Genomic DNA, 27,120 nt, shown 5'->3' on the forward strand with positions numbered 1-27,120 from the left:
AAGATTTACTTACACATTTGACATACATAATTTTTAATTCATCACTTTTCACTGTTGTATAGCGTTTCATTATCTGAGAGTAGCAGCATTTACCTATTTTTCCCTCCTATTGATAATTTTATTTCTCCTTTCTCCAATTGATTGTTTCCAGTACCTGATGTTGGTGTATATGAGTGAGATGTTATCTATTCCAGAGTGAATTTGCCTGGGCTGTAGTCTGTATGGATCTTCAGCTCTACTTGATATTGCAGAATTTTTTCCCAGGACAGTTTTACCACCATCAGCTCTTTAGTCTTCACTTGTACTTTTTTTATTCCCTGAAGGTGCCCCAAATCAGGTGGTGATAAGAGCAGAGCCCCAACTATGTGCCTTGTATGCGGAACCCTGCTGTGCTCCCAGAGCTACTGCTGCCAGACGGAGTTGGAAGGGGAGGACGTGGGGGCATGCACTGCTCACACCTATTCCTGTGGTTCTGGGGTGGGCATCTTCCTGAGGTAAGGCCCTGGAAAGAGCTTTCTAGTTTTAGATCTGCCGCAATAGATGGCCTGTTGAGGAATGGACACGAGAAACTGCTACATTGAAGAGGATTAGAGGCCACCGTTTTTATTCATTTGAGGAAAACGGGGAGCCTTGTCTCCACACCTCATATTTGGCTCATGCTCACTCTGTGCTGATTCTTCCATTGTCATTTCCATCCCCATGACAGTTCTGTTCTTCTTTCTTTGCACCTCGTTCTAATGTGAAACTGCTAACTGTCTTTGATTTTCTACCCAGACACAGTCAGAATTACTTACTTCTTTTGTTGTAATGGCAGGATTCACACATACCACAGGCTGATGCAGGTGGTTGTGTGTATTCAGCAGTGTACGGCAGATGCTTACTAGTGACTGTATGAGGCATTGAGAATGCAGTGGTCAACACAACAGACAAAAATCTCTGTTTTCATGGAGTTCATTTTCTCGTGAGGGAGATAGAAGATAAGAATTTAGAAAGTGATCCATGCAGAAGAGAAAAAATAAGGCAGGGAGGGGAATATGAAATGGCAGCTAAGGTGGATTTTATTATAGATAGGAAACCACAGAAGGTCCCTGGGAAGGTGTCTTGAATAAAAACCTAAAGAAGAGGGGAGAACATCCTAAGGTGCAGTGAGCAGCAAGTGCAGAATTGCTGGGGGTGTGCCTGCCATGTTCAAGAAACAGAAAGGACAAAATTCTTCAAACTGTGTTCTAAAAATGGATACATTTTATTTAAAAAATAATACCTCCGTAAAATTTATTTAAGAAAAGAAGGAATTCCCTGGCAGTCCAGTGGTTAGGACTCCAAGCTTTCACTGCCGAGGGCATGGGTTCAATCCCCGGTCCAGGAACTAAGATCCCACAAGCTATACAGGATGGCCAAGAGAAAACAGCATGGAGGCTACTGCCACTGGAGCAGCAAGTACAGTGGGGAGTCATGGGCTTGGGATGGCCCCTTGACATCTCTGAGTGAGATGGAAGCTGTCACAGGGCCTGAAGGAAAGAAGTGACGTGAGTTTGAGCTCCTCTGGGACATAGATTTTAGGCACATCTTAGTACCCCCAATATACTACAGGTTCTCAGTAAATGTTGAATTGAGCTGAATTACTAACACCAGAAAAAGTTAAGCAAACCTCTCAACAGAATCAGGAAGCTTTCTTTTAAAACCCTTAGGAGAAATACGAAAGTAGCGGTTTACTTTGTTCAGCGTATTTCAGAATGCTTTTGGTCGAGTTGGGGTTGCTTTTTGTTTAGGTCAACATAATTTATAATGTCTGTGTACCATTTTTTTAATCAATAATTTTCTCATAATAGTGGTTGATACATCAGTAACTACTTTTAGAAGTTAACGTTTTCATATTTAACTTTTTCAATGCCAGTTTTATATGAGTTGTTGAAATCGAATCCTAAATATCCCTCCTCATCCTTATATTGATAACAATATAGTCCTTTTAGTTATTTTTAATACTTAGGCATGTGTTGAGAGGGGAGTTGGGGAGAGAATGGATATACACATATATCTATGGCTAAGTCCCTTCACTGTCCACCTGAAACTGTCAAGTGTCTCTACTATAAATACTGCTTGCCTCAGCACCAGTTTTGTTTGTGTACATTTATTTATTGATGTATAATTGACTTAGGATATTGCAGTAGTTTCAGGGTACATCACAGTGATATAGGGGTTTTTTGTTTTGTTTTTTTGCAGATTATATTTCATTATAGGTTATTAGAAGTTACTGGGTATAATTCCCTGTGCTGTACAGTAAATCCTGATTGTTCATCTGTGTTATGTATAATAGTTTGTTAACCCCATACTTCTGGTGGTTTTGTTGATTTCTCTAGGACTTCAGTCCATTTGTAACTGAATCCAAATCTTGGTTCCTAATATATAAATTGGTCTCTCTACAGAGTACGAGAATGTCAAGTACTATTTTTAGCTGGCAAAACCAAAGGCTGTTTTTATTCTCCTCCTTACCTTGATGACTATGGGGAGACTGACCAGGGACTCAGGTAAGGCCCATCCTGGGGAACTACGTTGGCTGGCTCTGGGCCTCCAGGACCTTCAGCATGAGGTGATCCTGATGAACCCTGTGGTCTGGAGGCCTGCCTGCTACCTGCCCGGGGTGCTAGCACAAGTGGCTGTTGTCTATGGACTCTTTCAAGGAAGCTCCCCTTGCTGTCCGGTTCGCCATTCCCATTGCTAGCCCTCAGAAAGTCATGAGGGCCATCACGATACATAAGGGGGAGAAAATGGGGCAGAGTGCAACTTTTTTCCATGTCTTACTCCAGAGAACTGTTTGAATGGTCCTGTGGCATTAAGCGCTGCGGGGGGAGCACAGTGTGACTTGTGCAGTTTTGTGTGTGAGACCCAGTATTCTTCAGGTGACAAAAAAAGAGCAAATCTTAACTGATGAGAGAAGCACTTATCTTACTACATAAGAATCTGGGGGACAAAGACTTAGAACATATAGAGCAATAAACAGTATCTGGGGCAGTATTCTACTCAGGTAGCACCTATTGAGTACTCTTGCCTGGAAAATCCCATGGATGGAGGACCCTGGTAGGCTGCCGTCCATGGGGTTGCAAAGAGTCGGACACGACCGAGCGACTTCACTTTCACTTTTCACTTTCATGCATTGGAGAAAGAAATGGCAACCCACTCCAGTGTTCTTGCCTGGAGAATCCCAGGGACGGGGGAGCCTGGTGGGCTGCTGTCTATGGGGTCGCACAGAGTCGGACACGACTGAAGCGACGCAGCAGCAGCAGCAGCACCTATTGCATCAAGAGCAGTATACGAACAGTAGTTCCTTTGAGCACTATTAAGGAATTTTCAGATCGTTTATTTTTGCCAAAATGGGGTAAAAATCTTAACCTAGATGTAGCTTCCCAGGCTTGGGGAGCAGAAGTTGAAGGCCTGGAAACCAAGGCAAGATAAGTAGTTGGGCTCCCCAGACACTTGACTGACTGCAGGGACACACTTGTGCCGCCAGTTGGTGGTCCAACCTGGTGCTCTGAGAAATGCCTTAGAGCCCTTAACTTTGGGGTGATTTGTTACATGACCACTGGTAACTGAGAGTTTTATTTCTGTCTCTTCTGACTTCTGGGTATTCCTTGCATATTCCAGATGAGTTCCTGGTATATTTCTAATGACTCTGTGCCACCCCTACCATCCCCCTTCCTCCCATACCACCATAAGCACAGGGCTGACTCCTGCGGGCCTCAGTCCGGTGCCACCTCCTCAGAGAAGTCCTCCCTGACCACCCTGGCTAACGTGGCCTCTGAGGAGGTTTGTCACATTGGCCAGTTTGATTTTCTTAGCCCACGTTATGACCCAGAGTCCCTGTGTTTACCTGCCTACTGCCTGTCTCCCGGGCTAGTTTTATGTGGCCGGGACAGTGAACTAGCATATAACAGGTTCTAAATAAATACTGTTGGATGAATAAATGGAAGAATGAATGAAAAAAGAAATGAGCCAAACAGGAAAAAAAAGGAAAGAAAAAGAAATGTGGGCTCTTAAGAGGAGGAGCCCTGGATGGAGAGAGGACTGCTGCTCTGAGTCAGGAGCCAAGGCCTCAGGCTCACCAACTCCTATTCTCTGGTTAAGTTGGAAACCAGAGTTATTCATGTTTAGCTGCTTTGCTTAAACATTGGATCTAAAAGACATACTTGGAAGAACATTTTTACCTGTGTAATGTTTTCATCCTCCCCCTTACTCCCTGTTTTACATTTTACCAACAAAATGGACAATGAATGCATAGTTTTAGCCTCTCAACGTTCACCTCCTGCTCAACCCCACCCTCCTGTTCCTCACCCCAGCCTGAATCAGTGTAGTTTATTTGTTTTCCTCTTCTTTTCTGCACTTACTCCCCTTCAGCTGCTCCTAGCAAACGGTCAGAGCTAACATATTAATAGCCACAGACGCCTGCCAAAGAGACATTTTGCAGAGGATCTAAAACCAATAAACTTGTTAACTTTGCCTAAACCAGGAAAGGTTGGAGTAGAATAGATGAATACACCACCAAATACCTCCTGAGTGACATGTGTCTTCTTTCTAGACGGGGAAATCCTTTACATTTGTGCAGAGAGCGATTCAAGAAGATTCAGAAGCTCTGGCACCAGCACAGTATCACAGAGGAAATTGGACACGCACAGGAAGCAAACCAGACATTGGTTGGCATTGACTGGCAACACCTATAGCTACGTCACTACCAAATACATGAACTTGGATTTTTGTAAACCAGCTGGCTTTTCAAGAAAGAAAATAGGAAATAGCTTCTTCTGAATTTGGAAATAAGTTATTTAAGCTTTTTTTTCCCCCCAATTTTTATTTTTATAGCTTCTGGCTCCAGGAACTAATGAAAATCATTTTCTGCCAGCAGATTTTCTTGCATCATTTGCTGTGTCCTTCAAACATAACTTCTTGAATTTTCGAATCCAGGAAGGAGCTTCTCTTCCTGGGCTGGACTCAGCCCATTTGCGGGCATCTGACTGCGTTTGACTGTTCCCCCGTCATCTGAGCCATGTCACATTACTGAACACAGGGAACTCCAGGCCGGAAGCGGATTCAACAGCAGCAGGAAGCAAAGTCTCTGGTCTTTTGGGGGTCACACTTCCTGGTCCCACTCAGTGACCCTCAACCTTGAGGCTGGGTCAGTGTACCCACAGCTGATGGGACCCTACCTCTAAGCAAAGCAGTGTATTTGGAAAGTGGCATTCCCTGTCTCCACTGGCTGTGAGGGGGTTGGGGGACACTCTTGCTGGAGGAGCCTGTGGGAATCCAAAGGGGAGATGGTGGTGTCTCTATGTGCCAGCTGATTTTCCGGGCTGTACAAGGTTGGATTCCCCCCTCTTTTTTTTTTTTTTTTTCTTTTTGCAAGGCTTTTGGCTTTGAGGAAAAAATACTCGTTTTAAAGGGCTTTTTGAAAACTCAAAAGAGTATCCTAATTTTTCAGATGATATATTGTTATTTCTAAGACTAAGTTGAAAGAATGTATTCATCTAGAATCAAGCACTTGCAAAAAAAATGAGAATTCAGTGTTTTGAAATTCCCTCACCCCCACCCTTCCAGCATTTTCTGGAATAGATGAATTGCTGTTTACCTGCTAGTTCACTTAGGACATTCCTGGGACAGCCTGTGTGCCCAGGCTTTTTATTATTTTTTAACCTTATTGTTCTTACTAAGAGGTGCCTTCCTAGAATGATAGCCGCTTAGTAAAATAGTTTATAACCACGCCATGCCACACACCACCCTGCCGTGATCATGTGTGCTAAGAGCTTGGGTATGCAGAGAGTGATGGCAGGTTTGGTGGAGGAATCAGTTCGGAGTCTCTCTGAGGAGGGACTAAGGGATGAATGAGTAATAAGAGGTTTTTGGGCTTCTTTAGCCAATGCAGATAGCCATTTCGCTCAGTTTTCTTTGAACTGCGTCTGAAAGTTGCATCCTGCTCAGCTTTGCACCCTCCACAGTACACCCAGGAGGAAGGCCGGAAATCCAGACGCTCAGCTAAAGGCAGTGGGGGTGCAGAAGCCACACTCGCTACTTCACCGGGGTGGTGTATGAAGAACCCCTTCCTCTGAAAGGATGAACTGGACCCTTCGTGCCTGGGACTGACTCACCCATCTGAGAGGAGGCGCTTCTTGCCCAACAGGAAGAAAATCCACGTTAGAACCCAGCACTCATCCCCCTCTTCTGGCCTTTCTCCCTTTCTGGTGGTGTGGTCTGTGGATGGCATCATGATTTTAATGTTTATTTTGGCCTTGGTCACATCCCCACTCCTTTAGCTTTTAAGTCCAGCTTCTTTTGGCTTTTCTCCAGTTAACCAAGCTTAAACTCCGAATAAAACCAGTTTTCTCCCTCTGTAGTAGCATTATAAACTTCTTCACTAAATCATAACAATACTTCAACTTTTAAAACTGACTTCATATAAGCCTGCTGTTAGCAGAGGGTGTCCCTGGATTCCGTTTTCTGAGAAGGTCAGGGAGTCTGAGAGAAAATGAATTTACATCAAGTAGCAACACACACCCTTTTATCTTCTGGTGTGTGTATCATTAAGCTAATTGTCTTCCCCAACTAAGGAATCATCTTAGTCTTATGATTTGTTCCGCATGTATTATGTTTATTGTAGAAATGTTTATATAAACATGCTTTCCATATCAGGGAAAAATCATATCTGTTTAATAAATTGGCTATAACTTTATTATCTGTGGACAACTTGTAAAATTGGGAATGTATCATATGTAAAAAGTTTAAAGATATCCAAATAAATGCTTTAGGTGTTGACATTACTTTGGGTCTGCCTACATTTCCTTTATTTTGTTTCACACGTAAAATGCAGTGGAATTGCCCCCCATGTCACCTTGCTACAAATAAAGTGGGACATCTGTATTAGCTTGAAGTTTAAGATGCTTATATTATTAGTGTCAGTAATTATGGCTGTTAGCCAAACTATTTTGACCTTCTGAAGAAAGCTTGCTCATCATTTCAGCTGATTAAGTCTCATATTGATTGACTATGACAGCTTGTGACCTTTCTGAACTCTCTTGGACCTCAAATCACTGGGAAAACAGGGCCCTCAAAGCCTCTTCCAGCTGGAAGTTGTTTCCGGATTTAAACTCTGCTTGCTTGCCTATTCTTACCTAGTGATCGCCAGGTCCTCCTCCTTACACAGTCCCCAGACACATATACAAAGGAAGCTGCGTGCTGCATTTGCAAGGAAGTCATTGCCTACGAGTGCTCTTGAAAATCCTCTTAGAAGGAAAGCATCAAATAAAACAGTTTCCATTGTGTTTCCTCTGTCTCCTGGTCATTAATGCTGCTCCTAGCTGACTCCCTTCCCTGATCTAACATCGAAAGTTCCAGGACTCATTAAGTCCCTCTGACATGCTCCCTTCTTTCTTTGTCCCTACTTCTGTTTTTTTTTTTAAGTCAGGTTTATTGAAGTTTATTCTCCAAATAGTGAAATTCACCCTTTCTAGTGGATGATTTTATACATTTTGACAAATGCATACAGATGTTTTCTAACAAACCACACTCAGTTTGGTTCCATTGCATCACCCTAAGAAGTTCTCTTGTGCCCCTTTTAGGACACCTTCCCCAATCATGACCCCAAACAACCAGTAATTTTTTCTGTCCCTTTGTCTTGCATCTTCCAGAATGTTATGTAAATATATCACACGTAGCGTTTTGAGTCTGGCTTCTCTCTAAGAAGACTGATGCATTTGAGAGCCATCCGTGTTCCTTTTGGTTGGTGAGTCGAGCTCCATTGTGCAGATGCTTACACGGTCATCAGGTAAAAGACTTGGGCGATTTTTTGTGATTAGGAACACAGCCACTATAGACTTTGCTGTTCGGGTTTTTGTGTGGACCTGTTTCCATTTCCCTCAGGTGAAGAACTCAAGAGTTGTTGCATATCTTAATCTTTATACCAGGCCCATATGACCTTCTTCACTTTGCCACTTAACACGCATCCTCTGATTTAGAGGACAAGATATAACGCCCTCAGGAATCAAGGTCTGATATTTCCTCTCTTCCAGCCAATCTCGTCCTCTTAAGACCAGGAGGGCATCCTCCCCCAGAAGTGAACTTGCTCAGTCGTGTCTGACTCTTTGCAACCCTGTGGACTGTAGCCCACCAGGCTCCTCTGTCCATGGGATTCTCCAGGCAAGAATGCTGGAGTGGGTTGCCATTTCCTTCTCCGGGGATCTTCCCGACCCAGGGATCAAACCCAGGTCTCCCGCATTGCAGGCAGACGCTTTAACCTCTGAGCCACCAGGGAATCCTCCCCCAGAACTTCCATGTTATTCCCGCACCTTCCTAGCCCTTCACACACAGTGCTGCTGGCTGGCTGCACTGCCTTTGGATCTGGTAGCAGGTCAGAGGCCCTGACCGTCCTGCAGCACCCCACGCCTGCCCCTGACTAAGCTGCAAACCTGCTGGCCTAGCATTACAGGTGCCTGGAGAAGGAGAGAAGAGGCGGGAGAGTGTGCAGAGCAAGCGCCTAATCTTATTAACCTGAATTGAGGTTACTCAGGGTTTATTGACTGGTGGCTCAGTCCTAGGCTTGAAAATGCTGCAGGAGACTGTGTGGTCTTGAGCTGAGGCCACAGATCTTAAGACACTTATTAAATGTTCGGAATAGCTGTTACTGCTCCTTCACTGTGGAGTAGTTGTTTTAAAAACAGAAATTCTAAGATACTGTCTGTATCTCTCACCTTCCCCCAGGGTTAGTCTGACAAGATTTGAAAAGCAGAGTCCCTTGGGAGAAATGAACTTACACTGGCCCAAAGAAAGACTGAGGTTAGACACAGGAAAAAGCTGGTCCCAGTCCTGCTGGACACTTACAGAGGACCAAACAAGATGGGCAGTTTCCTCTGGCAGCTACCTGAGACGACTGTGAGGATGGCATACTGCCTCAGTCAGAGATGCAGTCTGTATGCTGAGAAAGCAGCTATCGGGAGTTGCTGCCTATGCATTTTGCTGTGTGACAGCCCAGCTCAGGACATTCAGACAAAGACCTGAGCTTAGGTTTCCCTCCCCCAGTATTCCTACTTAGCTTTTCCTAAGGCTCCTTTTAAACATTCCAGATGGAGCCTAGCCCAACCACTTACGTAATGGGTGCTCACTGCCCTGTTCTCTGTCTCCTGCTCGCCTGACCTGGGATGAAAGACCGCCCTCCCACTGGCTCAGTCCACAGCCCCAACCCCACCCCACCCCTTTCTATTCTGGGACCTGTAAGTAAGAGACTTTGTGAATTTACTCCCTTTGTATGAGCGCACTGCCTCCAGTGGTATCACTTTCCCAATGTGGGACGTAGGATGCTGAGGGAGCTTCCTGCATTGTGTCTTTTGCCTCCTCCTCCTCCAGATTGTCATCTGCATGTTCTTAATTCAGTACACCAGCTCCGGGCTCTCTACACAGTCTGCTCTGAATCAACTGATATTTATTGTAGAGTCTGTTCAACCCTTCATCTTCTCAACAGCACTCAAATTCTGACCAGAGTGGTTGTTGGGTGCGGGGGGGTGGAGGGGGGCAGATTTGGAACTTTTGCTTAAATCCCTAAATTGAGATTCCACATACTAAAATACTAAATTCCGTTCTGGTCCAAATACTAGGAAATGTTGAGATTATTTGGATAACCTGATGGCCCCTGTTCTCGCAGATCAGAGGTGAGGTGACACCCAAGCTGTTGAGACAGCTCCCTGATCGTGAGGAGTGCCTCCATTCAGTGTCAGGATTCGTTTGGTTTTGTTAGCAAGTATGAGCAAGAATCTGGGTTCCTGTACTAAACACATTTAGCACATACATTTAAGACAGGCATTTAACAAAGGTGATTTTTGTATAATATAATTTTTAATGTCTATTGTACAGCTGTCAACAGCATCGTCAAGCATGTGGGCCTGGAGTGGCATTTTCTGGATGGTTCTCAGCACCCCTGGGAGGGGAGAGCTCCGGGACCCTCATCCGAGAGGTTGACTCCCTCAGTGTTGCCCACATGGATCATCCCTTGCTTGGTCTCCACACTCAGAAGTCTAATTGAATTCAACCTGGGACCAAAGTCTGACAGGATATTCAAACATCTTTGATCTGGTCTGGGAGAGTTCAAGCCCCAGCACATAGCCCACGCAGCACCAGAAGTCTTACTATCTCCACACTGAAGACTCAGGACAGCAATGAAATCATTCCCTCCTTCCCCTTAAAGCTTCTTTCTTGTTTGCGGAAGGAAGTGAAAACTTCTTTCATAGTTACTAGCATGGGAAGAGGAGAAGTTGCAAAGAATCTTTTAACGCACAGGTGTTCGGGAAGTACCCTTTGCAGGATGGATATGTGGGGGAAGAAGCAGGGCAGAGCTTGCAGAGGACCCCACCCTCCACTGTGGATGGCTCGTGTTGTCCAGGGGCTGTCACAGCACCTCTTGGGCATCCCTGGGCCCACTGCGGGTGAGGCTCGGTCTCCAAACAGTGGACTCTTGTCTCATTGTTGCTCCTTTGCCGCAGACCCGGCGCTTCCGCGGACAAGCCCAAGGAGGTCAGCCGGCACGTTATCTGGAACCTGCAGCAGCCCCACTCCCTCAGCCTGTGGCTCACTCCTGGCTAAGTGCTGAGGGCTTGTGAAGGTGACACAAAAGCTGTGTTTTTGCTGGGGGATATAATCCCTTCTCTTTAAATGCTCTTGCCTCATGATTGAGAATTCCTCTTTGGAGCCCTCAGTGCTTTGGAGAGACCATTACTCTTAAAAAAATATAACTGTCCCTCACCATCTATAATTAGTAAAATGGCTGACCTCTCAGTCTTTGCATTTGAAAAAACTGACAGCATGTCCAGTATGTTTTTCAAATTCCTGGGCTTATGCACCAAGTGACACTTGGAATATAGAATGACGCAACTTGGAGCTCACCAGAATGGCCGGCGTGTGAAAGGAGAGCAGCCCTCAGCTGTGGCTAGTAGCCCCCGGGTGGAACCGAATTCCTGTGACCACAGAGTCACCTGCTGAGAGGCCCTCCATGAGCCCACCGTGAAGGTGCATCCAGGGCGGTGGGGCTGAGCAGGACTCATGCACTCACAGTGAGACATTCATTCCACAGAAGTTTTTAGGGGCCCTGAATATTAAATCCCACATCCAGAAGAGCCTCTGTGAGACGGCCGCCCTCTTTGGGAGATTCTGATGGGATCCGGGGGGTATCCGAAGTTCCTGGAGTCCACTACTTTTCAGTGTGCAGAGGGGAGGGGGCCGCAGGGCCGTCAGCCTGCCGCCGGGGCCTGGCCTGCGTCCTCGCCCTCGGCTTCCACCTGGTTGCCCTTGCCCAGCTTCTTCACACTCTCCAGAAAGGCCTTCCAGGTCTCCGGCACGCTCTTCTCCAGAAGCCAGCCCTCACTCTCGCACTCAGGGTCTTCGGGGTTGGCCATGCCTTCCAGCGCCGTGTGCAGGTAGCGTAGCCCAACAGTGATGGTCACCTGGTGTGGGGAGAGGAGACTTACAGGAGCAGGGAAGTAGCAGGGGCAGGCATCACCCAGAAGCCACGGGGGCCCTTCAGACAAGGCTCTGTTGGGTCTGAGTTGACGAGGGCCTGCCTGCCCCAGCCATGCCTGAGTGCTCAAAACACCTCCCGCTGCCCCTGCCTCACCTGTGACCCTGTTCTCCCTTGCCAGTCCCTCCAGGGTTCTTTGGATCCTGCCCACCGCAGCCTTTCTCCTTTCCAGTTTTACCATGTGCCGTTTTCTCTACCTAGAGTATTAGGGGTGCCCCTCCCCTGGGTCTCCCCTGTCCTGGGGGGCATTAATCCTGGGCTCCTTCTCTGTGCCCACCCCCACCTCATTTCTAGCACACTGCTTGGTACATATTGGGTGCTCAGCAACTATTTGCTGGACAAAATAAAAAGTCATCTTTTACCTGCAAACAAGGTAATAGATGGTTTCCCTCTATTTCTGTTATTCTGATTAGTATGGGGATGAGTGGGTGATTGGTTTGAATTTGTTCACTGGCAGTCACTGCTACAGACTCTGGTGCCAGAATGCCTGGATTCAAGCCTCAGCCCTGGCACCTAGCCAGCCACGTGACCAGGAAGCCTCAGTTTACTTGTCTCGTTTGCAGATTTTCAGATGAAGTACCGCCTGTTCCATGGGCGTGCTGTGACACTTCAGTGTGTGTGGAGTGTGGCAGCTGTAGTTGGTTATTAGACAGCGTGGTAAGTATTCTTTCTACTCTTCTCACCCTGTATTGTGTTGGCCACTTGCTTCTACACAAATTCCTGCTTTGCTTGCACTCTTCCTTTGATAGTATAACGAACTCTGTGAGAGGCCTAGGCCTGCTAACAGAGAACATCCACCCCCTGAGGGCAGGAGTGGCCTTGAAGCCGCTTGTTCGCCTGCTGTTGCAGCCCCAGAAGGGCACCCCATGGTGGTAGGGCCTCAGTAGACATCTGTGAATGAATGCTCTGGGAGTATTCTATAATTATGATAGTGCATGGTAATAGTAACTAGCAGTTTTAGGGTTTTGTTATAATTATTGTTGACTGAAAGTTTAATAAGATATTTTTACAGTGAAAAAATCCTTCCTCCAGGAAGTCCTCCTGGTACCCACATGCCCATTCTGATTCTTTCCTTCTTTCCTCAAGAAGGCCTCCTGCCACACTATGAATTTTGCACTAGTGTTAGTATTGAGGTGTCATATCCTCACTGGATTGTGAAACCCAGGAGGGCAAGGCTGAGAGCAGAATCTTATCAACTCAGCCACCCTTGTGCCCATCGCAGAGTCTGCCACTAAAAGCCTCAAGCAAAAGTCAGGGGCATGCAAACTCCCTGTTCCCAGCGAACTGTTCCTCTTCTTAAGCAGTCGCTAGATTTCTGGAAAAGTGGATAAGTGGAGAGGCAGCCAGTGGAACTCCATTTTCCCACTGACTTAAGTTACCCTTTCAGTCTTCTTTTCATGGGTTTTCAAGGGATGCGATCTTCCAACCTATCCTCATTCTACCTTCTAACCTTTTCTCCTCATTGTACCCATTCGTTCCTAAGACTCATTCCTAAGACTGCCTTAAGGAGCCAGGGACTAGTAAATCTCCATGAATATGCTTGCGTTTGCCTCAGTGTGAGAAGAAGGCCTCTTTCCCCGTCTCATCCCCCCTCAACAGGCAGTTCAACCCCTGTGGTGTGACATGGTGAGTTAGAAGTGGTGTGTCTCAGACGAGAGCACACCTACCTGTGAATTTCCATAGCACTAAAGTGAAGTGAAGTCGCTCAGTCGTGTCCGACGCTTTGCAACCCCGTGGACTGTAGCCCACCAGGCTCCTCCATCCATGGGATTCTCCAGGCAAGAATACTGGAGTGAGTTGCCATTGCCTTCTCCAGGGGATCTTCCCAACCCAGGGATTGAACCCAGGTCTCCCGCATTGCAGGCAGACGCTTTAACCTCTGAGCCACCAGGGAAGCCCAGCACTAAAGATAGACTTAGTTAAAGGGAACTTTCAGTGAATCTTCTCTGATGGGCAGTTTCCTCCCTAATATCCCTGGCTTTGTAATTTAGCTTTTGGAGGCTGGGTTTCCTGCTGTCAGCTCAAAGCAAAAGCCCATGAGTCACCCTCTGTACTACCTCAGCTTACCCCTCCTTGACATGGGCTCTTGTTCAGCACCGAGGACAGCGCCCAACACTCAGGTGTTTGAGAATTATTTCTTCAACAAATGAATGAATGAGGGCTTGCTACATCCCAAGCCCTGCAGCTACAGAGAGGTATTAAACCTAATAGGTGATGGAAAATGAACCTACAGATAATCAGAATACTAGGTAAAGTGCTACCAGAATTTCAAGAGAAGCACAAATCAATGTGCCTGTAACTCCTGTTGCCTCTCAGTAGCCCCAGAGCTAAGTGTTGTCAGCCCCCTGTAACAGAGAGGTTAAATAAGTTTCTGAGACCTCAGGTGCAAAAAGTGGAGACACAGGATGAACCTCAAAAACATCCAAAGTGAAAGAAGTCAGACATGAAAGGTCATATATTACATGATTCCATTTATATGAAATGTCCAGAATAGATAAAGTCACAAGGACAGAACAGAAATGGGTGGTTGCCAGGGGCTTAGCGGGAGGGCTGGAGGGGTCTGACTGCATAATGATTATGAGGTTTTTTTGAGGGGGTGGTGGAAGTATTTTGGAACAAGGTAGAGGTGGTAGTCGCACAACACTGTGAATGTACCAAATGCCTCCGAATTGTTCACTTTAAAATGATTGATTTTATGTGCTATGAATTTCAACTCTTCTTTAAGTGGTAGGACAGAAACAAAAAGTGGAAGTGCCAGTGTTCAAGCCTGGGGCTGCCTGCATGCCGGCAGAGGGCTGGTTCCCAGGAGGGGGTCCCGGGCCCAGCTCCACCCTGTGAACCCCAGTGGGGCAGGTGAGCCCCTCTTGTCTTGCCCCCTCATTGACCAGGGCCTACCTCAAAGAGCCAAACGAGGAGCGTCGCAGCGCCTGTAGTATTCATGAGGTTGCTGTAATAGCTCAGCAGGGCGGCCCTGCAGCCACGCAGCCACAGGTTGAGCTCCTCCGTCTGGTGGTCGTAGCTGTAGTGCGCAGAGTTGTTGGTGAGCTGGTACTGGATGCAGGGCCGCGGTGAGTTGGGGTTGCAGCAGCTGAAGGGGACACCGTCCACCAGGTACCGCCCATCCACATTGCTCTTGATGCGACTGCAGAAGAAACAGATAGATGGCTTGAGACTGGCCTCCTGGACTTCTCAGCAGATGCCAGTTTCTCTCATCCCTCATCTCTAAAAATCTGGGATATTCATTCACTCATTCTTCTCGAGAACTAATTTGCTGTTCATCAGCTACATGCCAGCCACTATTCCAGCTGCTGAAGATGGAGGAGTGGCCCAGAAAGCCAAGGCCCCAGCTTCCTGGAGCTTATGTTCACAGGGTTGAGACAGATGATAAACCAAGAAGCAAGTAAATAAGGAACATATGTATTCTAGCCCTTGTATAGCAATGGAGATTCGACAAAATCTTACAAGACATTTCAAGGATTCTATGGACCTGCTGATCCTGAAATGCCCTGGAAGCCTCTGAGCAATGTTTGGTAAAACTGAGATCCAGAGTGCTGTTCACTGTACTGATCTGCCAGAGGGTAGCCTATTAGAGGTTCAGTGTTTCTTCAAGATCCTGGGATAACTAGCAGTGTAGATAGGAAGGAAGTCATAGGACGGGGCATTTAGACAAGAGTGAATCACATACATGAGGAATGTGTTCATTCTTTTATTGCCCGTTGTTTTAACCCAACTGAACACAAGATCAACATGAGCACTGTACTCCTGGAAGCTATTATGTGTGTCAGAACATGGATGTTTCACTGTAGACAACATTTGACCCCAGTCTATGGAGCACCACATCGGTTTTTATAAAGTCCAAAATAAAGATTTATGCAAAAAAAAATCACCCAACAATTCTATGTGCTGCCAGGGCCTGGCATGCAGTGATTTCTTGGAGCCGTGCCAGGCTGGTAGGATGAGAGCCGCAGGAAAGGTTGTAAGTGTGAGACAAGGCTCTGCCTGGCACTTGTGACCATCAACATTAGCCCCCAGCCCCTTCTCTAACCTCATCTCCCCCTTACAGCTCTGGGGACCAACCGACGCCCCCTCTGGCCAGATCAGTTCTGTGTAGCAGATGTTTCCAGAAGGCCTGCTCTGGCCCTGGGCCTTTGCAGTAGGGGCAAGGAATGAGTCTTTGCCCATGGCTTCTCTCCATCCACAATGAGCTCTGCCCCACCCTTCCCCGCTGGGTGGAAGAGCCTTATTCACCTGAAGGACACAGTTTGCACAACTTTAACATTTCTCTATTAATTTATATTTGGTTAGAGCACACCATGCATTTATGTGGATTCAAAAGGGGCGGGGACTTCCCTGGTGGTCCAGTGATTAAAACTCTGCACTTTCACTGCAGGGGGCACAGGTGCAATCCCTAGTCAGGGAACTGTGGTTCTGCAAGCCTCATTGTGCAGCGAAAAATTAAAAAAAAAAAAGTTTATGTAGCTGTCTCTGTGCACTTAAGATTTGCACACTTAATTATGTGCACATTATCTTGAATAAAAAAATTTTTTAAGTTTATTTTTTTTAATTGCAAGGCATTATTACATAATAACAGCAGACTTCTACAACATAAGAATAGGGAGCATGTAGTTGCTCATAATAGAAGTTATTTCCAATGTTCGTTGAAATGGTAATTAATTATACTCTTAAAAAGATGTTCAGGGACTTCCCTAGTGGTTCAGTGGTTAAGACTGCACTCCCAATGCAGTGGGCCTGGATTCAATCCCTGATCAAGGAACTAGATCCCACCTGCCACAACAGAGATTGAAGACCCCAAGTGCCACAGCTAAGACCTGGCACGGCCAGATAAATATTTTTTTAAAAAAATTAAAAGATGTTCAGGGACTTCCCTGGAGGTCCAGTGGTTAAGACTGCACTCTTCCCCTGCAGGGGGCATGGGTTTGATCCCTGGTCAGGGAACTAAGTTTCTGCATGCCACTCGGCCAGGAAAAAACATGTTAATGTTTAGCTTCTAAGTAATATCTCCTTGATTGAAAAAATCCTCCCACTCTCTTGTTTCTTGGCCTCCAAGTGCCTTCACTGTGGCCAGCTCTGTCTGTCCTTCTACAGAGGCCTCACACATGGACAAGCAAATTCAGAATTTGCAAAAATTCTTCCTGTTTGTTTTGTTTTTACCCAAATGGTCACATTATATTGACACTGCCTTAAACCATCATTTTTTCCCTTAACAATACCTTGGAGATCTTTTATATCTGTCATGGGGGAGAGTTCTCCAGGTTTTAATGAGGTGCATGGTATCCCCAGTGTGCAGATAGCCCCTGGGGTACTATCAAGTTCCCTACTGATGGACATTGGGGATTCTCCCAGTTTCATGTTAATACAAGCAGGGACGGGGTCAGTTCACATAATGGGACTATATCTAGAGCATCAGTTGCTAGGAGAGGCGTCTCTGCATCAGGGCCCATCTGTGGTTGCACCCAAGCTCTGCTGTCTGTCTCCTCTGGGGGATTGTACAGTGACATCTCCACTGGCCACACCCACACAAGTCCTGTTTTTGATCTTTGCCAAAACCTGATAGATGAAAAATAATATCTCCAAAGTTGTTCTAAGTTTCTTTTTTTTTTCTCGTTATAAGTGAAATTGGGAATCTTTTGATATGTTTTAAGATCCATTTGTGGTTTCTTTTCAGTGAACTGTCTGCTGATCGGTATGGTTAAGACCATACCATACTGCACGGTGCGGCCTTGGTTCCAGAACAATCCGCGCCTGGGTCATGGCGGCAATATTTCCACCTGCCCTGCAGTCCCTGGCCTCTACTTCATGGACAGGACCCACAGTACAGCTGGCCCTGGATGCACAGGTTGTCTAGGACTAGGACCATGATAAGAGCAGGACAGCCTTAGTTTACTCCAGATCCATCCCTCTGGACCACCTTACCCTTGTGGGTCTCAGCTTACTTATCTGTAAAATGAACTTGACATGAGGATTGTGTGAAGGAATCCCTGTAAAAAGGCTTAGAAGAGTGCCTGGTACATATTAACTGTGCAGGAAATGTGGACTCCTGGGCCAGGGCTGGGCTGTGTGACTGAACAAGAGCTTTCGCAGGAGCCCTGTGTGTCCTCAGGGAGCAGCTGTGAGGGTGGAATAGACCACTCTAGTCTGCTGGGGAGCAGCCACGCATGAGCGGGTGGCATGGGCCCTGCCGGCTGTGGAGAAGAGGGGAGCCCCTGCTGTGACCCAGCCCTCAAGGGCAGAGCTCCCCGCTGGCCCTCAGCTGGCGCTGGGTGGCATCTGTCCAGGGACAGGAGGGGTCACTGCTGAAGCTCACCTGCCTGGAGCAGGTGAGTGCCTGGGAGCAGCCGTCTGAACAGCCCTGTGTGGCACCAGGCTCTACTGGCCGGGGTGGTCCCAGTGGGGGAACTGGAGCAGCAACCTTCACCTTGGGGCTCCCAGCCCCATCCTGAGGAGCCAGCTGCCCCCACAGCCCTGGTCCCCAAACACAGATGCTATTCGCCCCTCTTTCTGACCTGCAGGCAACCCCTGGAACCCACTCCCACCTAGGTCAGCCCCAGCATCTCCATGGAGGGCAATGGGTTAGAGCGCAGAGAGCTGGCCTCTGAGTCCCAAATCTGCACATGTGAGCTGTAGACTGTGTGAGGTGGGACAATCAGAGACTGTGGGGAGGGTGAGGTGCGGCAGTCAGCAGATGCCCAGGACACAGGCTCTGAGAGAATGCTGGATCCTCCCCACTCTAGGCCATCTGGGGGGACCCTGCAGCCCACTGGACTGTTCTACCAAGAAGGAAATGGGGCCCAGAGCAGGGCAAGCCCTCACCCAAGTTACACAGGAAGTGGAAGACCAGCCCACAGCAGTTTCCCACCTCTCCTCTCAGAGTTTCCTCAGAGTCTCCAGTGCCTTCCCGCCTGTTGGCTCTTTCTAGCTAGAGAAGAGTAAGTCACTCATTAATGTCAAACTCTTTGTGACCCCATGGACTATACAGTCCATGGAATTCTCCAGGCCGGAATACTGGAGTGGGTAGCCATTCCCTTCTCCAGGGGATCTTCCCGACCCGGGGATCAAACCCAGGTCTCCCGCATTGTGGGTGGATTCTTTACCAACTGAGCCACCAGGGAAGCCGAAGAATACTGGAGTGGGTAGCCTATCCCTTCTCCAGGGGATCTTCCTGACCCAGGAATCGAACTGGGGTCTCCCACATTGCAGACAGATTTTTCACTAGTTGAGCTACCAGGGAAGCCCTTTTCTAGCTAAACTCCCTAGAAAGGTATGAGTTCTCGCCACTGCTCCCTGTCCCAGGAGCCCTTCCTTGTCTACCATCATCTCTCCTGTGCACGCCCCATGTCTTCCTCAACTGGGGTAAGGCCTACAGACCTGTCTCATCCCCGCTGAGGCATACTGGGGCCTATGGGAGGGCAGCCCTGGCTTGATTGACATTGGGGTTCCCCCAGCCTAGGACCTCTTGGGGTCCCATATCTCTGCAACTAGCCCTCCCACTCCCTCGGGAGTACTGTCTTGTTTACTTAGCACTCGCCCTGGTTCCAACCACAGATTAAGGCTCCACTCACTCACCCTCTTAAGACAAAGTCAGGCAGAGGAGAGCTCCTTAGTTGGTGAGCTGGCTATTTATATCAGAGTATTTCCCAGGCTACAAATCTCTGCTCAGGGCTCACCAAGAGTTGTAGGGGTCTTGATTAAGGTAAGGCTTTGTTCTAGCTCACTCTCTCACAGCCAAGATACAATATGGGAAAATCATCACATTGGAATTTTCCTGGAAAAAACAATATAATTTAGTAGGCGAATTAACATCAATAAGGAACACCATATGAAAACAAGCATGGGAGGGGAGAGGAGGGATCCAGGAGTGTAAACTGATAAGAGTCAATTCCCAGCCCGTGTGCCAGCTGAGTGACACCTGTGAATCTTGGCAAATCGCTTGACCTCTGAGACCCTCAGTTTTCTCACGTGAGAAATGACAGTAAAGTCTCTGACAGTGGTGTGGTGGAGATTAATTGGGTTAATACACATAGAGAACCTGGTATACAGCAAGTGCAGTATTAGTATTTCTTTGAAGGGCAGGGGGAGAGGAGGGGACCCAGCCTTTTCCAAGGAAGCCCCATTCTGAGAGGAGACACTGCACTGCTTTCAGGGAGAACTGACCCGATGAGAGATCTAGACCTGCGCCAGAGAATCCAGTCTCAGCGGGAGAAACAGACTGGTACTCGGGGAGCCCCAGTCTGAGGGGAGACACAGCCCCGCCTCAGGGAGCCCCGGTCTGAGGGGAGTCACGGCCCAGCCTCAAGGAGCCCCAGTCTGAGGGGAGAGACAACTCTGCCTCAGGGAGCCCCAGTCTGAGGGGAGACACGGCCCAGCCTCAGGGACCCCCGGGCTGAGGGGAGACACGGCCCTGCCCTCAGGGATCTCCTAGCCAAGGTCGAGAATTTTTGAGATACCTCTTAATTGTTTAGGAAGAGTTTACTGTCCTGTGGGTTCCGTGGAAAGGACAGTAAAGTGCAAGAGCTCAGTGCCAGCTTCTCCCTCAGACTGAGGGCCCCAGGCCAGGCCTTCCTGGCTTACAGTTCCCTCAGGCTGGCAGTGCCAAGGCCTCTGAGCTTCTTCATGCTCTGCTTCTCATCCCAAGACCCTGAAGCAGCTCGTCATGAAAACAGGAAGAAACCTTGAAGGAATGAGTATAGGGACTTCTCTGGTGGTTCAGTGGTTAAGACTCCATGCTTCCACTGCAGAAGGCACAGTTCCATCCCTGGTCGGGGAATTAAGACCCCACATGCCAGTGGTGTGAACGAAAAAAATTATTCTTATAAACTGGTTGAAGACGTCATGTCTCACCTGGTGCCATAGCAGCACCCTGCTAGGTGTTCTTGCCAAAACAACCTGAATCCAGCCACACCTTAGCCCTACTGCCAGTTTACACAGGAACAAAGGAGACAGAAGACGCTGGATGACGACAGCTCTTGGCTGCGACGACCCAAGCTCAGAATGTGAGGAATTCTGCAGGACAAGTGGCTGACTTCCTCCAAGATGCACATGGCATGAAAAAGGTAACATTAAAAGTAAGAAAGGTTGTTAGGTCTCCTAACAACCAAATGCAAGGTGTGATTTAGATCCTGATTTGAACAAACCAACTGTAAAAGACATCTTGAGACAATCAGAGAATACTGAATATTAGTGGACATGATTACTATTGTGCATCTGTTAAACAAAAACAAAAAGGCAAAAAAACACAAATCCTCTTTATCTCTTGTCTACAGCCATACCACCCTGGACGCACCTGATCTCATCTGATCTCGGAAGCTAAGCAGGGTCGGGCCTGGTTAGTACTTGGATGTGTGTTTTGGGGGAGCGAGGGCAGTAGTGATGGAACGAGAAAGGGAGAATGTTTACATTTATCGAAGTAAGGTGACAGGTACATGGGGATTTCTTATAATCTCTCTACTTCTGTGAATGCTTGAAATTTTCTATAATAAAAGTTGAAATGCAAAAATAATAAAAGCAGTTCTGGTTAAGAACTCCAAATCTATATCCCAATTCCTTGCTCTGAAAACTCAAGAGTCTCTGAGGGAGGCGGCATTCCCGGACTCCCCTGAGGACCTCCCCCAGTTATAACAGCCTCCTCCCCTGCCCGTGTGCCAGCTGAGTGACACCTGTGGAACCTTGGCAAATCGCTTGACCTCTGAGAGCCTCAGTTTTCTCACCTGAGAGATGACAATAAAGTCTCTGACGGGGTGGTGGAGATTAATTGGGTTAATATACATAGAGAGCCTGGCATACAGCAAGTGCAGTACAGCTGGGAAGGGAGAGAGAAAGTAATCCCAGGAGAATGGAGCACAGTCCTGTCCCGGTGCCACAGCCCACAGGGAGTCTTGGGAGGGGGGTCCTGGCTTCTGGGGGCCTCATGACGATCTGAGATCCAGGCATAGAAGGATAGGAATCCCACCACGATCCACAGGTGTTTGTTGAGCCTGTGTCACACCTCCCACTGTGCCTCTGGAGAAGGAAGGAAAGAACAAGACAGAGACAGGAGGAGGGACAACATGAGGCAAACCGGCCCCCTCCAGAGGTTTCAGTCATCAGGGAACAAGCACTCACCTAACGCCTACAGGGTGGAGTGGAAACGGCGGAGTGGAAAGAGCAGAATCAAGAGCTGGATCTCCCCTCAGTGGGACAGTGTCCCAGCAGAAGAAGGAACAAGCGCTGATACTGCTGCGACATGGATGAAATCTGAAAACAGTGCACTGACCAAAGAAGCCAGACCCCAGAGGACAAATCCCACACTAGTCCATTCATAATGAAGTGGCCAGAACAGGGAAGTGGATAGAGACAGAAAGTGGCTGCTGGGACTTGGGGGCAGGGGAGGTCGGAGTGAACACTGAAGAGTGCAGGGTTTCTCTGCAAGATGATGAACACGTTCTAAAATCAACCTCAGTCCTGGTTGCACAGCTCTGTGAATATACTAAAAACCATTGAATTGCTCACTTTAGATGGGTGAGTTGTGTGGTGTGTGGAGTATACTGTCCATAAAGCTGGTTGGTTGGTTTTCCAATAATCTGTCCCACCCTGCCCCCAGTCCCAGCTTGCTAATTTCTGGTGTGAGATTTTTGAAACATCCCTTAACCTCTCTGAGGCTCAAATTTCTACGAAATAGAGATAACAACAACTAAAAATAATACAAACCCCCCCCCCCAGGAAAGGTTTTGTGCCCACCAAATAAGGATGCTTTTCCTCCCAAAAGCCCCAGCAACATAGCAACAGGACAGGCTGGGGTGAGGGGGTTGGGGGGGGTCAAAGGCTTGTAAACTCTTGTAAAACATCTTGCATTATTCCACTTGATCTCCATGATCAGGAGCCTTCAGGAACCAGCCGTTGACCTTAAAGATTCCTGTGAGAAATCTCCCAAAACCAACCATCTGTCCATGCTTGGCTGAGCCCACAAGTGCCAGGATCAGTTAGGGATGTTCAGTTTCTCTTAATGTTGTGACCATATGTGTGTGTGTGTGTGTGTGTGTGTGTGTGTGTGCAGCAGAGAAAATTTTTTCCAAGTCAGTGGAGTTAGGATAGTTTCACAGCAATAAGTTGGTATGGGGCACTGAGGTGATTTTGATCAAGTTTAATGCTGGCCTAGCAAGTTGGATATACCGACCGCTAGGAGTGAAGCGGCCTGGAACGTTGCTCTACCCTGGGACAGAAGGGGATTTGGGGATTACAGAGAGATCCTGTAAGTCTTGTCAAGGACTGACCCTGCAGAAGACATTCAAGGAAAATGATAGGATGAGAAACCCCTTGCTGCCCACCACAAAAGCTGGTTCTACCATCAACTCCCACTCTCCCCACTCTCCCCAGCCCCCAGAACTCTGCTTGTCCCTGTGCTTCACACCCTTCTGGGGCGACATATATAAATCATGCCACTTGGTGCCGTCTCTGCAGACCTGTCCCCTAGGAAGGGCAGAGTGGTTTACAAGCCTCCTTGAAAAGGGATTTATAGAAGTAATCCCCTCCGACAGAAAATACAGTCCCAAGCAGTGACCTTCATTCTGACTTCCCTTCCCTCGGGCTCACCAGTGTTGTCTGGGCTTCACCCGCATCCTGCAGCGGGTGTGCCTGTGTCCTGAGCGCCTGTCCCCCTGACTCACCAGCCTCACTCAGAGGATAAACTCCCTGGGGGAGCAACTGAACCCCTAGCCTCAACCAGGGGATGAGGGAGTTGGACAGAAAGAAGAGGTGGGGGAGAGCCACCGGCTCAGGGCCGGCCAACCTTTCCCTGGAAAATGACTCAAGGCTCTAATGGTGGGTCTCTGGGAAGAGGGGTATGCCAGGGTCAAAGGGTGAGAGTCTCCTCTGGAACATTCCCTTACATCCCCCTCAGGATGTTACTTTTACACAAGCCAAGAACATTTTAGAAACACTTTATCAAGTTGCACTATTATTACTTAAGTAGTGAACACCAGCAGGCATTTATTGAGCACCCATTGTATGCCAGGCTCTAGACAGAGCTAGGAGATAATCACCAAGGTTGTGTATTTTGGTGCCTTCATTTAAAAGATGGGCAAATATATAGGACTTCCTGGTGGTCCAGTGGTTAAGGACCCTCCTGCCAACGCAAGGGACACAGGTTCAATCCCTAGTCAGGGAAGATTCCATATGCCGCGGGGCCACCAAGCCCATGCACCACAACTACAGAAGCCCGTGCACTCCAGAGCCTGTGCTCCACACAGAGCCACACAGTGAGAAGCCTGCACACCTCAACTAGAGAGTGGACAGTAGACCCCTCTTGCCACAACTAGAGAAAGCCCATGCCCAGCAACGAAGACCCAGCATGGCAATAAGTAATTTTAAAAAGAGAGAGACGGTCAAGCAGGGGGCCCAAGGTGTCAAAGGCCTCGTCCAAGGTCACCGTCTAATGAACAGTAGAGACAAAGCTACAGCTTAGACCCCCTGACAGCCCCCATCCTCTGCTCTTTCCACCATATCCAGGGACAAACACCTTGAGAATGGATGCTCAGGGTTGGAAAGTTGGAAAACAAGGGAACAGCCCAGAAATTTATGCCTGCAGGACTGAATCCATTCACTTTGAGTGAATGAGACAAGCAGCCAGATACCAGCTCAGTATATGTGACCCATCTCTCCTGTATGAAGCAGACACAGTCCTGGCTGGGTCTCCCCTGGCCACCAGCATTCAAGCTGCTTCTATAACTTGACACTGTCTTCCCGTCTTAGCCAAACATTAGGTTGAACTGTACAATGCTGCTAATTTTATAGGTAAAAAATGATAGCATATTGACAATTCCGTATGTCCAATCAAGTACACCCTCACACACACACCAGTAATAAGTTGTATACCCAGAGCGCCCAATGGGGAGGAAAAGGCTGAACAGTGGGGAGTCAGAGGCTGGGGTCTCTGTGCCCCCATCACTCTGACCCCAGGACTGGAGGCCACTTACTCTTTGACTTCTTTGGAGGAAAAATCCAGATAGCGGTTGCTGATCCACTGAATCTCAAACCAGTCCCGAAAGCCGTTGTTGCCGCAGCACTTGAACTCGATCTGTAGCATGTCGATGGTCTTCTTCATGAAACACCGGCCTGGGGTGTCCGTGTCCCGGTAGAATTTCATGCCATTCTTGAGTCCGTGGGCCAGCGTACTCTCCAGCGAGCCCCGCAGGAGGAAGCAGCAGAGGGCCACCAGGAAGAGGACCACGTTGAAGAGGACACACACGGCCAGGTACGGCTTCAGCCAGGGCTTCCACTTGGCGTACTTGGCAGGGTCCAGGGCGTCGTAACAGATCTTGCCAGCCAGAGAATTGAAGACACAGGACAGCACCCCCACCCCGATCAAGGAATTGGGCACAAAATGGCTCTCAGAATTGTTCATCACATCGCTTCTCTTCCGGAGTTCAATCTTCAGGAACAGCCCTAAGCCGAAGATGATGATACCAGCCAACACGGAGAACCAGTTCATGAGCCAGAGCCCTTGGGCCAACTTGACCCGCTTCTTCTGGTCAAATTTGACTTTCAGCAGCGCCATACTTGCAGGGTGCAGTGCAGGTAGCCTCCCACAGCACAGCTCTCACTCCTGACCTCAATAAGCCCAGAGGCTGAAGACTCAGGGCCTTGGGAAAGGTGCAGACGGTCCAAGCTGAAGGGAGCTGCTCTGGGGGCTGCCCATGTTGTGCCCCCTAGCCCAGGACCCCTGTTAACCCTCAAGTGGGGGCAGGGACCTCAGAGTCACAGCTCATGAAGGAGCCAGTCCTCCCCGTCGTCGCTGTAGCTCCCTTCCCAACCAAAGAGGGACAGCCTGAAGGCTGCAGATTAAAAGTGGGATCCACAAGACATTCTGCTAATCTCTTTAGCCGGGTTCATCCCATTAGACAAAGCCGTGCCAGTTTCAGAACATGCTCAACAAGCGCCTCCATGGACAGCCTGGAGCAGAGAGCTCTGGGTTCAGCTTGGAGCATCAGGAGCAAAAAAGACGAGACTGGCCAGAGGAATGGGCTTCATCTGCAAGTCTAGCTCGGATCACATCATGTGTCTCCCCAGAAGCACATTTCCAGGCTAACCTCCTTCAAAATTTGAAACACTCTAATGGGTGGCAAAGAGTTGGACAGGACTTAGTAACTAAACAACAACAAATGGGACAAAAGAGATCATTATCCAAGTTGAAAAGCAAATGACAGATTGTGAGAAAACATTTGCAACATGTTAAAAAAAAAAAAAAAGCCACAGTTCCACATCTTAAAAAATCAACAATCACGTGAAAAAACAGGCAAAGGAAATGAACAGGTGATTTATAACAAGTGAATCTGGAAAGTCCAAGGATCTGGAAAACATGTCAATCTAAGTAGAACAATTGGGCAACGCAATTAAAACAACAATAAAAGACCATACTTGACCCATCAAATTGAACACCTGTCAAAATTCTGTCACCAGTGCAAACAAAGATAACAGAAATGAGATGTACATCCTTGATGAATCTGTAAATTTATTGTTATTTTTAAGTAATAGATTCTATTTCCTAGAGCAGTTTTAGGTTTACAAAAGAATGAACAGAAAATACAGAGTTTCTAGATACTCCTTTCCTCCAACCAGTTTCCCTATATTTAACATCTTACACTTGTGTGATACATTTATTACAACTGATGAGTCAGCTTCGGTATGTTATTAACTAAAGTCCATAGTTTACATTAGGGTTAACTCTTTGTGTTGCACGGTTCTATGGGTTTTGCTAAATGCATAATGGCATGTTTCCACCATCATATCATATTAGTGTTAGTTGCTCAGTCGTGTCAGACTCTTTTCGATCCCATGGACTATAGCCCGCCAGGCCCCTCCATCCATGGGATTCTTCAGGCAAGAATAGTGGAGTGGGTTGCTATTCCCTTCTCCAGGGGATATTCCCAACCCAGGGATTGAACCCCGTCTCCTGCATTGCGGGCAGAGTCTTTACTGTCTGAACCATCAGGGAAGTCCATCATATAATATCGTATAGTGTTATATCATTATTATGTCATATAGTATTGTACAGTGGAGAAGGCAATGGCACCCCACTCCAGTACTATTGCCTGGGAAGTCCCATGGACGGAGGAGCCTGGTGGGCTGCAGTCCATGAGGCCGCTAAGAGTCAGACACAACTGAGCGACTTCCCTTTCACTTTTCACTTTCCTGCACTGGAGAAGGAAATGGCAACCCACTCCAGTGTTCTTGCCTGGAGAATCCCAGGGACGGGGGAGCCTGGTGGGCTGCCATCTATGGGGTCGCACAGAGTAGGACACGACTGAAGCGACTTAGCAGCAGCAGCAGCAGCAGTATTGTACAGAATGTTCTCACTGCTGTAGATATCCTCTTCATTTTTCCTCCCCTCCCTGCCCAATCCCAGACAGCTACTGTCTCTACAGTTTTACCTTTTCCATGTCATATTGTTGGAATCATACAGAATGTAACTTTTTCAGACAGGTTTCTTTCCCTTCACAATATGCGCTTAATGTTTCTCCATCTTTTTGTGGCTTGATGTTGTTGTTCATTCACTAAGTTGTGTCTGACTCTTTGTGACCCCATGGACT

General features: G+C 47.7%; 2 protein-coding genes and 2 long non-coding RNA genes across 13 annotated transcripts in view; 3 read left to right on the forward strand and 1 right to left on the reverse strand.

Moving 5' to 3' along the window:
- The window catches only part of UBR2 (ubiquitin protein ligase E3 component n-recognin 2), a 107,954-nt gene extending 101,154 nt beyond the window's left edge, over positions 1–6,800 (forward strand). For all 10 annotated transcript variants that reach the window (XR_015153196.1, XM_086371646.1, XM_086371651.1 and 7 more), the window contains 3 exons: positions 324–494; positions 2,424–2,525; positions 4,571–6,800. Coding sequence is in view for 9 of the 10 variants with exons in the window: in XM_086371646.1 (XP_086227772.1) it covers positions 324–494; positions 2,424–2,525; positions 4,571–4,712 (415 nt within the window). In the remaining variant the exon portion in view is untranslated. The remainder of the gene's footprint in view (positions 1–323; positions 495–2,423; positions 2,526–4,570) is intronic.
- Positions 6,801–7,673: 873 nt separating this feature from the next.
- LOC147346806 (uncharacterized) lies at positions 7,674–10,115 on the forward strand. Its single transcript, XR_015153199.1, has 2 exons — positions 7,674–7,762; positions 9,883–10,115. It is a non-coding gene; the product is annotated as an uncharacterized LOC147346806 (long non-coding RNA).
- Positions 10,116–10,650: 535 nt separating this feature from the next.
- PRPH2 (peripherin 2) lies at positions 10,651–25,773 on the reverse strand. Its single transcript, XM_086371694.1, has 3 exons — positions 24,508–25,773; positions 14,435–14,681; positions 10,651–11,465 (listed from the first exon to the last, which is right to left on the reverse strand). Exons 1-3 carry the CDS (start codon positions 25,086–25,088, stop codon positions 11,253–11,255), a joined length of 1,041 nt encoding a protein of 346 aa, XP_086227820.1. The 5' UTR covers positions 25,089–25,773; the 3' UTR covers positions 10,651–11,252.
- Positions 18,039–21,061, forward strand: LOC147346808 (uncharacterized). The gene is made up of 2 exons (XR_015153198.1): positions 18,039–20,610; positions 20,821–21,061. It is a non-coding gene; the product is annotated as an uncharacterized LOC147346808 (long non-coding RNA).
- Positions 25,774–27,120: the final 1,347 nt, after the last annotated feature.

The sequence above is a fragment of the Bos grunniens genome, chromosome 23 (assembly GCF_055505025.1).
Source record: "Bos grunniens cultivar Pamir isolate PY7600 chromosome 23, Bosgru_T2T1.0, whole genome shotgun sequence".
Taxonomy (NCBI): Eukaryota; Metazoa; Chordata; class Mammalia; order Artiodactyla; family Bovidae; genus Bos; species Bos grunniens.

Excerpts from the sequence above, each read along its gene's own strand:
- PRPH2 (XM_086371694.1), bottom strand. The coding sequence starts at position 25,088 with ATGGCGCTGCTGAAAGTCAAATTTGACCAGAAGAAGCGGGTCAAGTTG. Across the intron at positions 14,682-24,507 it reads TCCTCCAAAGAAGTCAAAGA|TCGCATCAAGAGCAATGTGG; the intron begins GTAAGTGGCCTC and ends TTTCTTCTGCAG. Across the intron at positions 11,466-14,434 it reads TCCTCGTTTGGCTCTTTGAG|GTGACCATCACTGTTGGGCT; the intron begins GTAGGCCCTGGT and ends TCCCCACACCAG.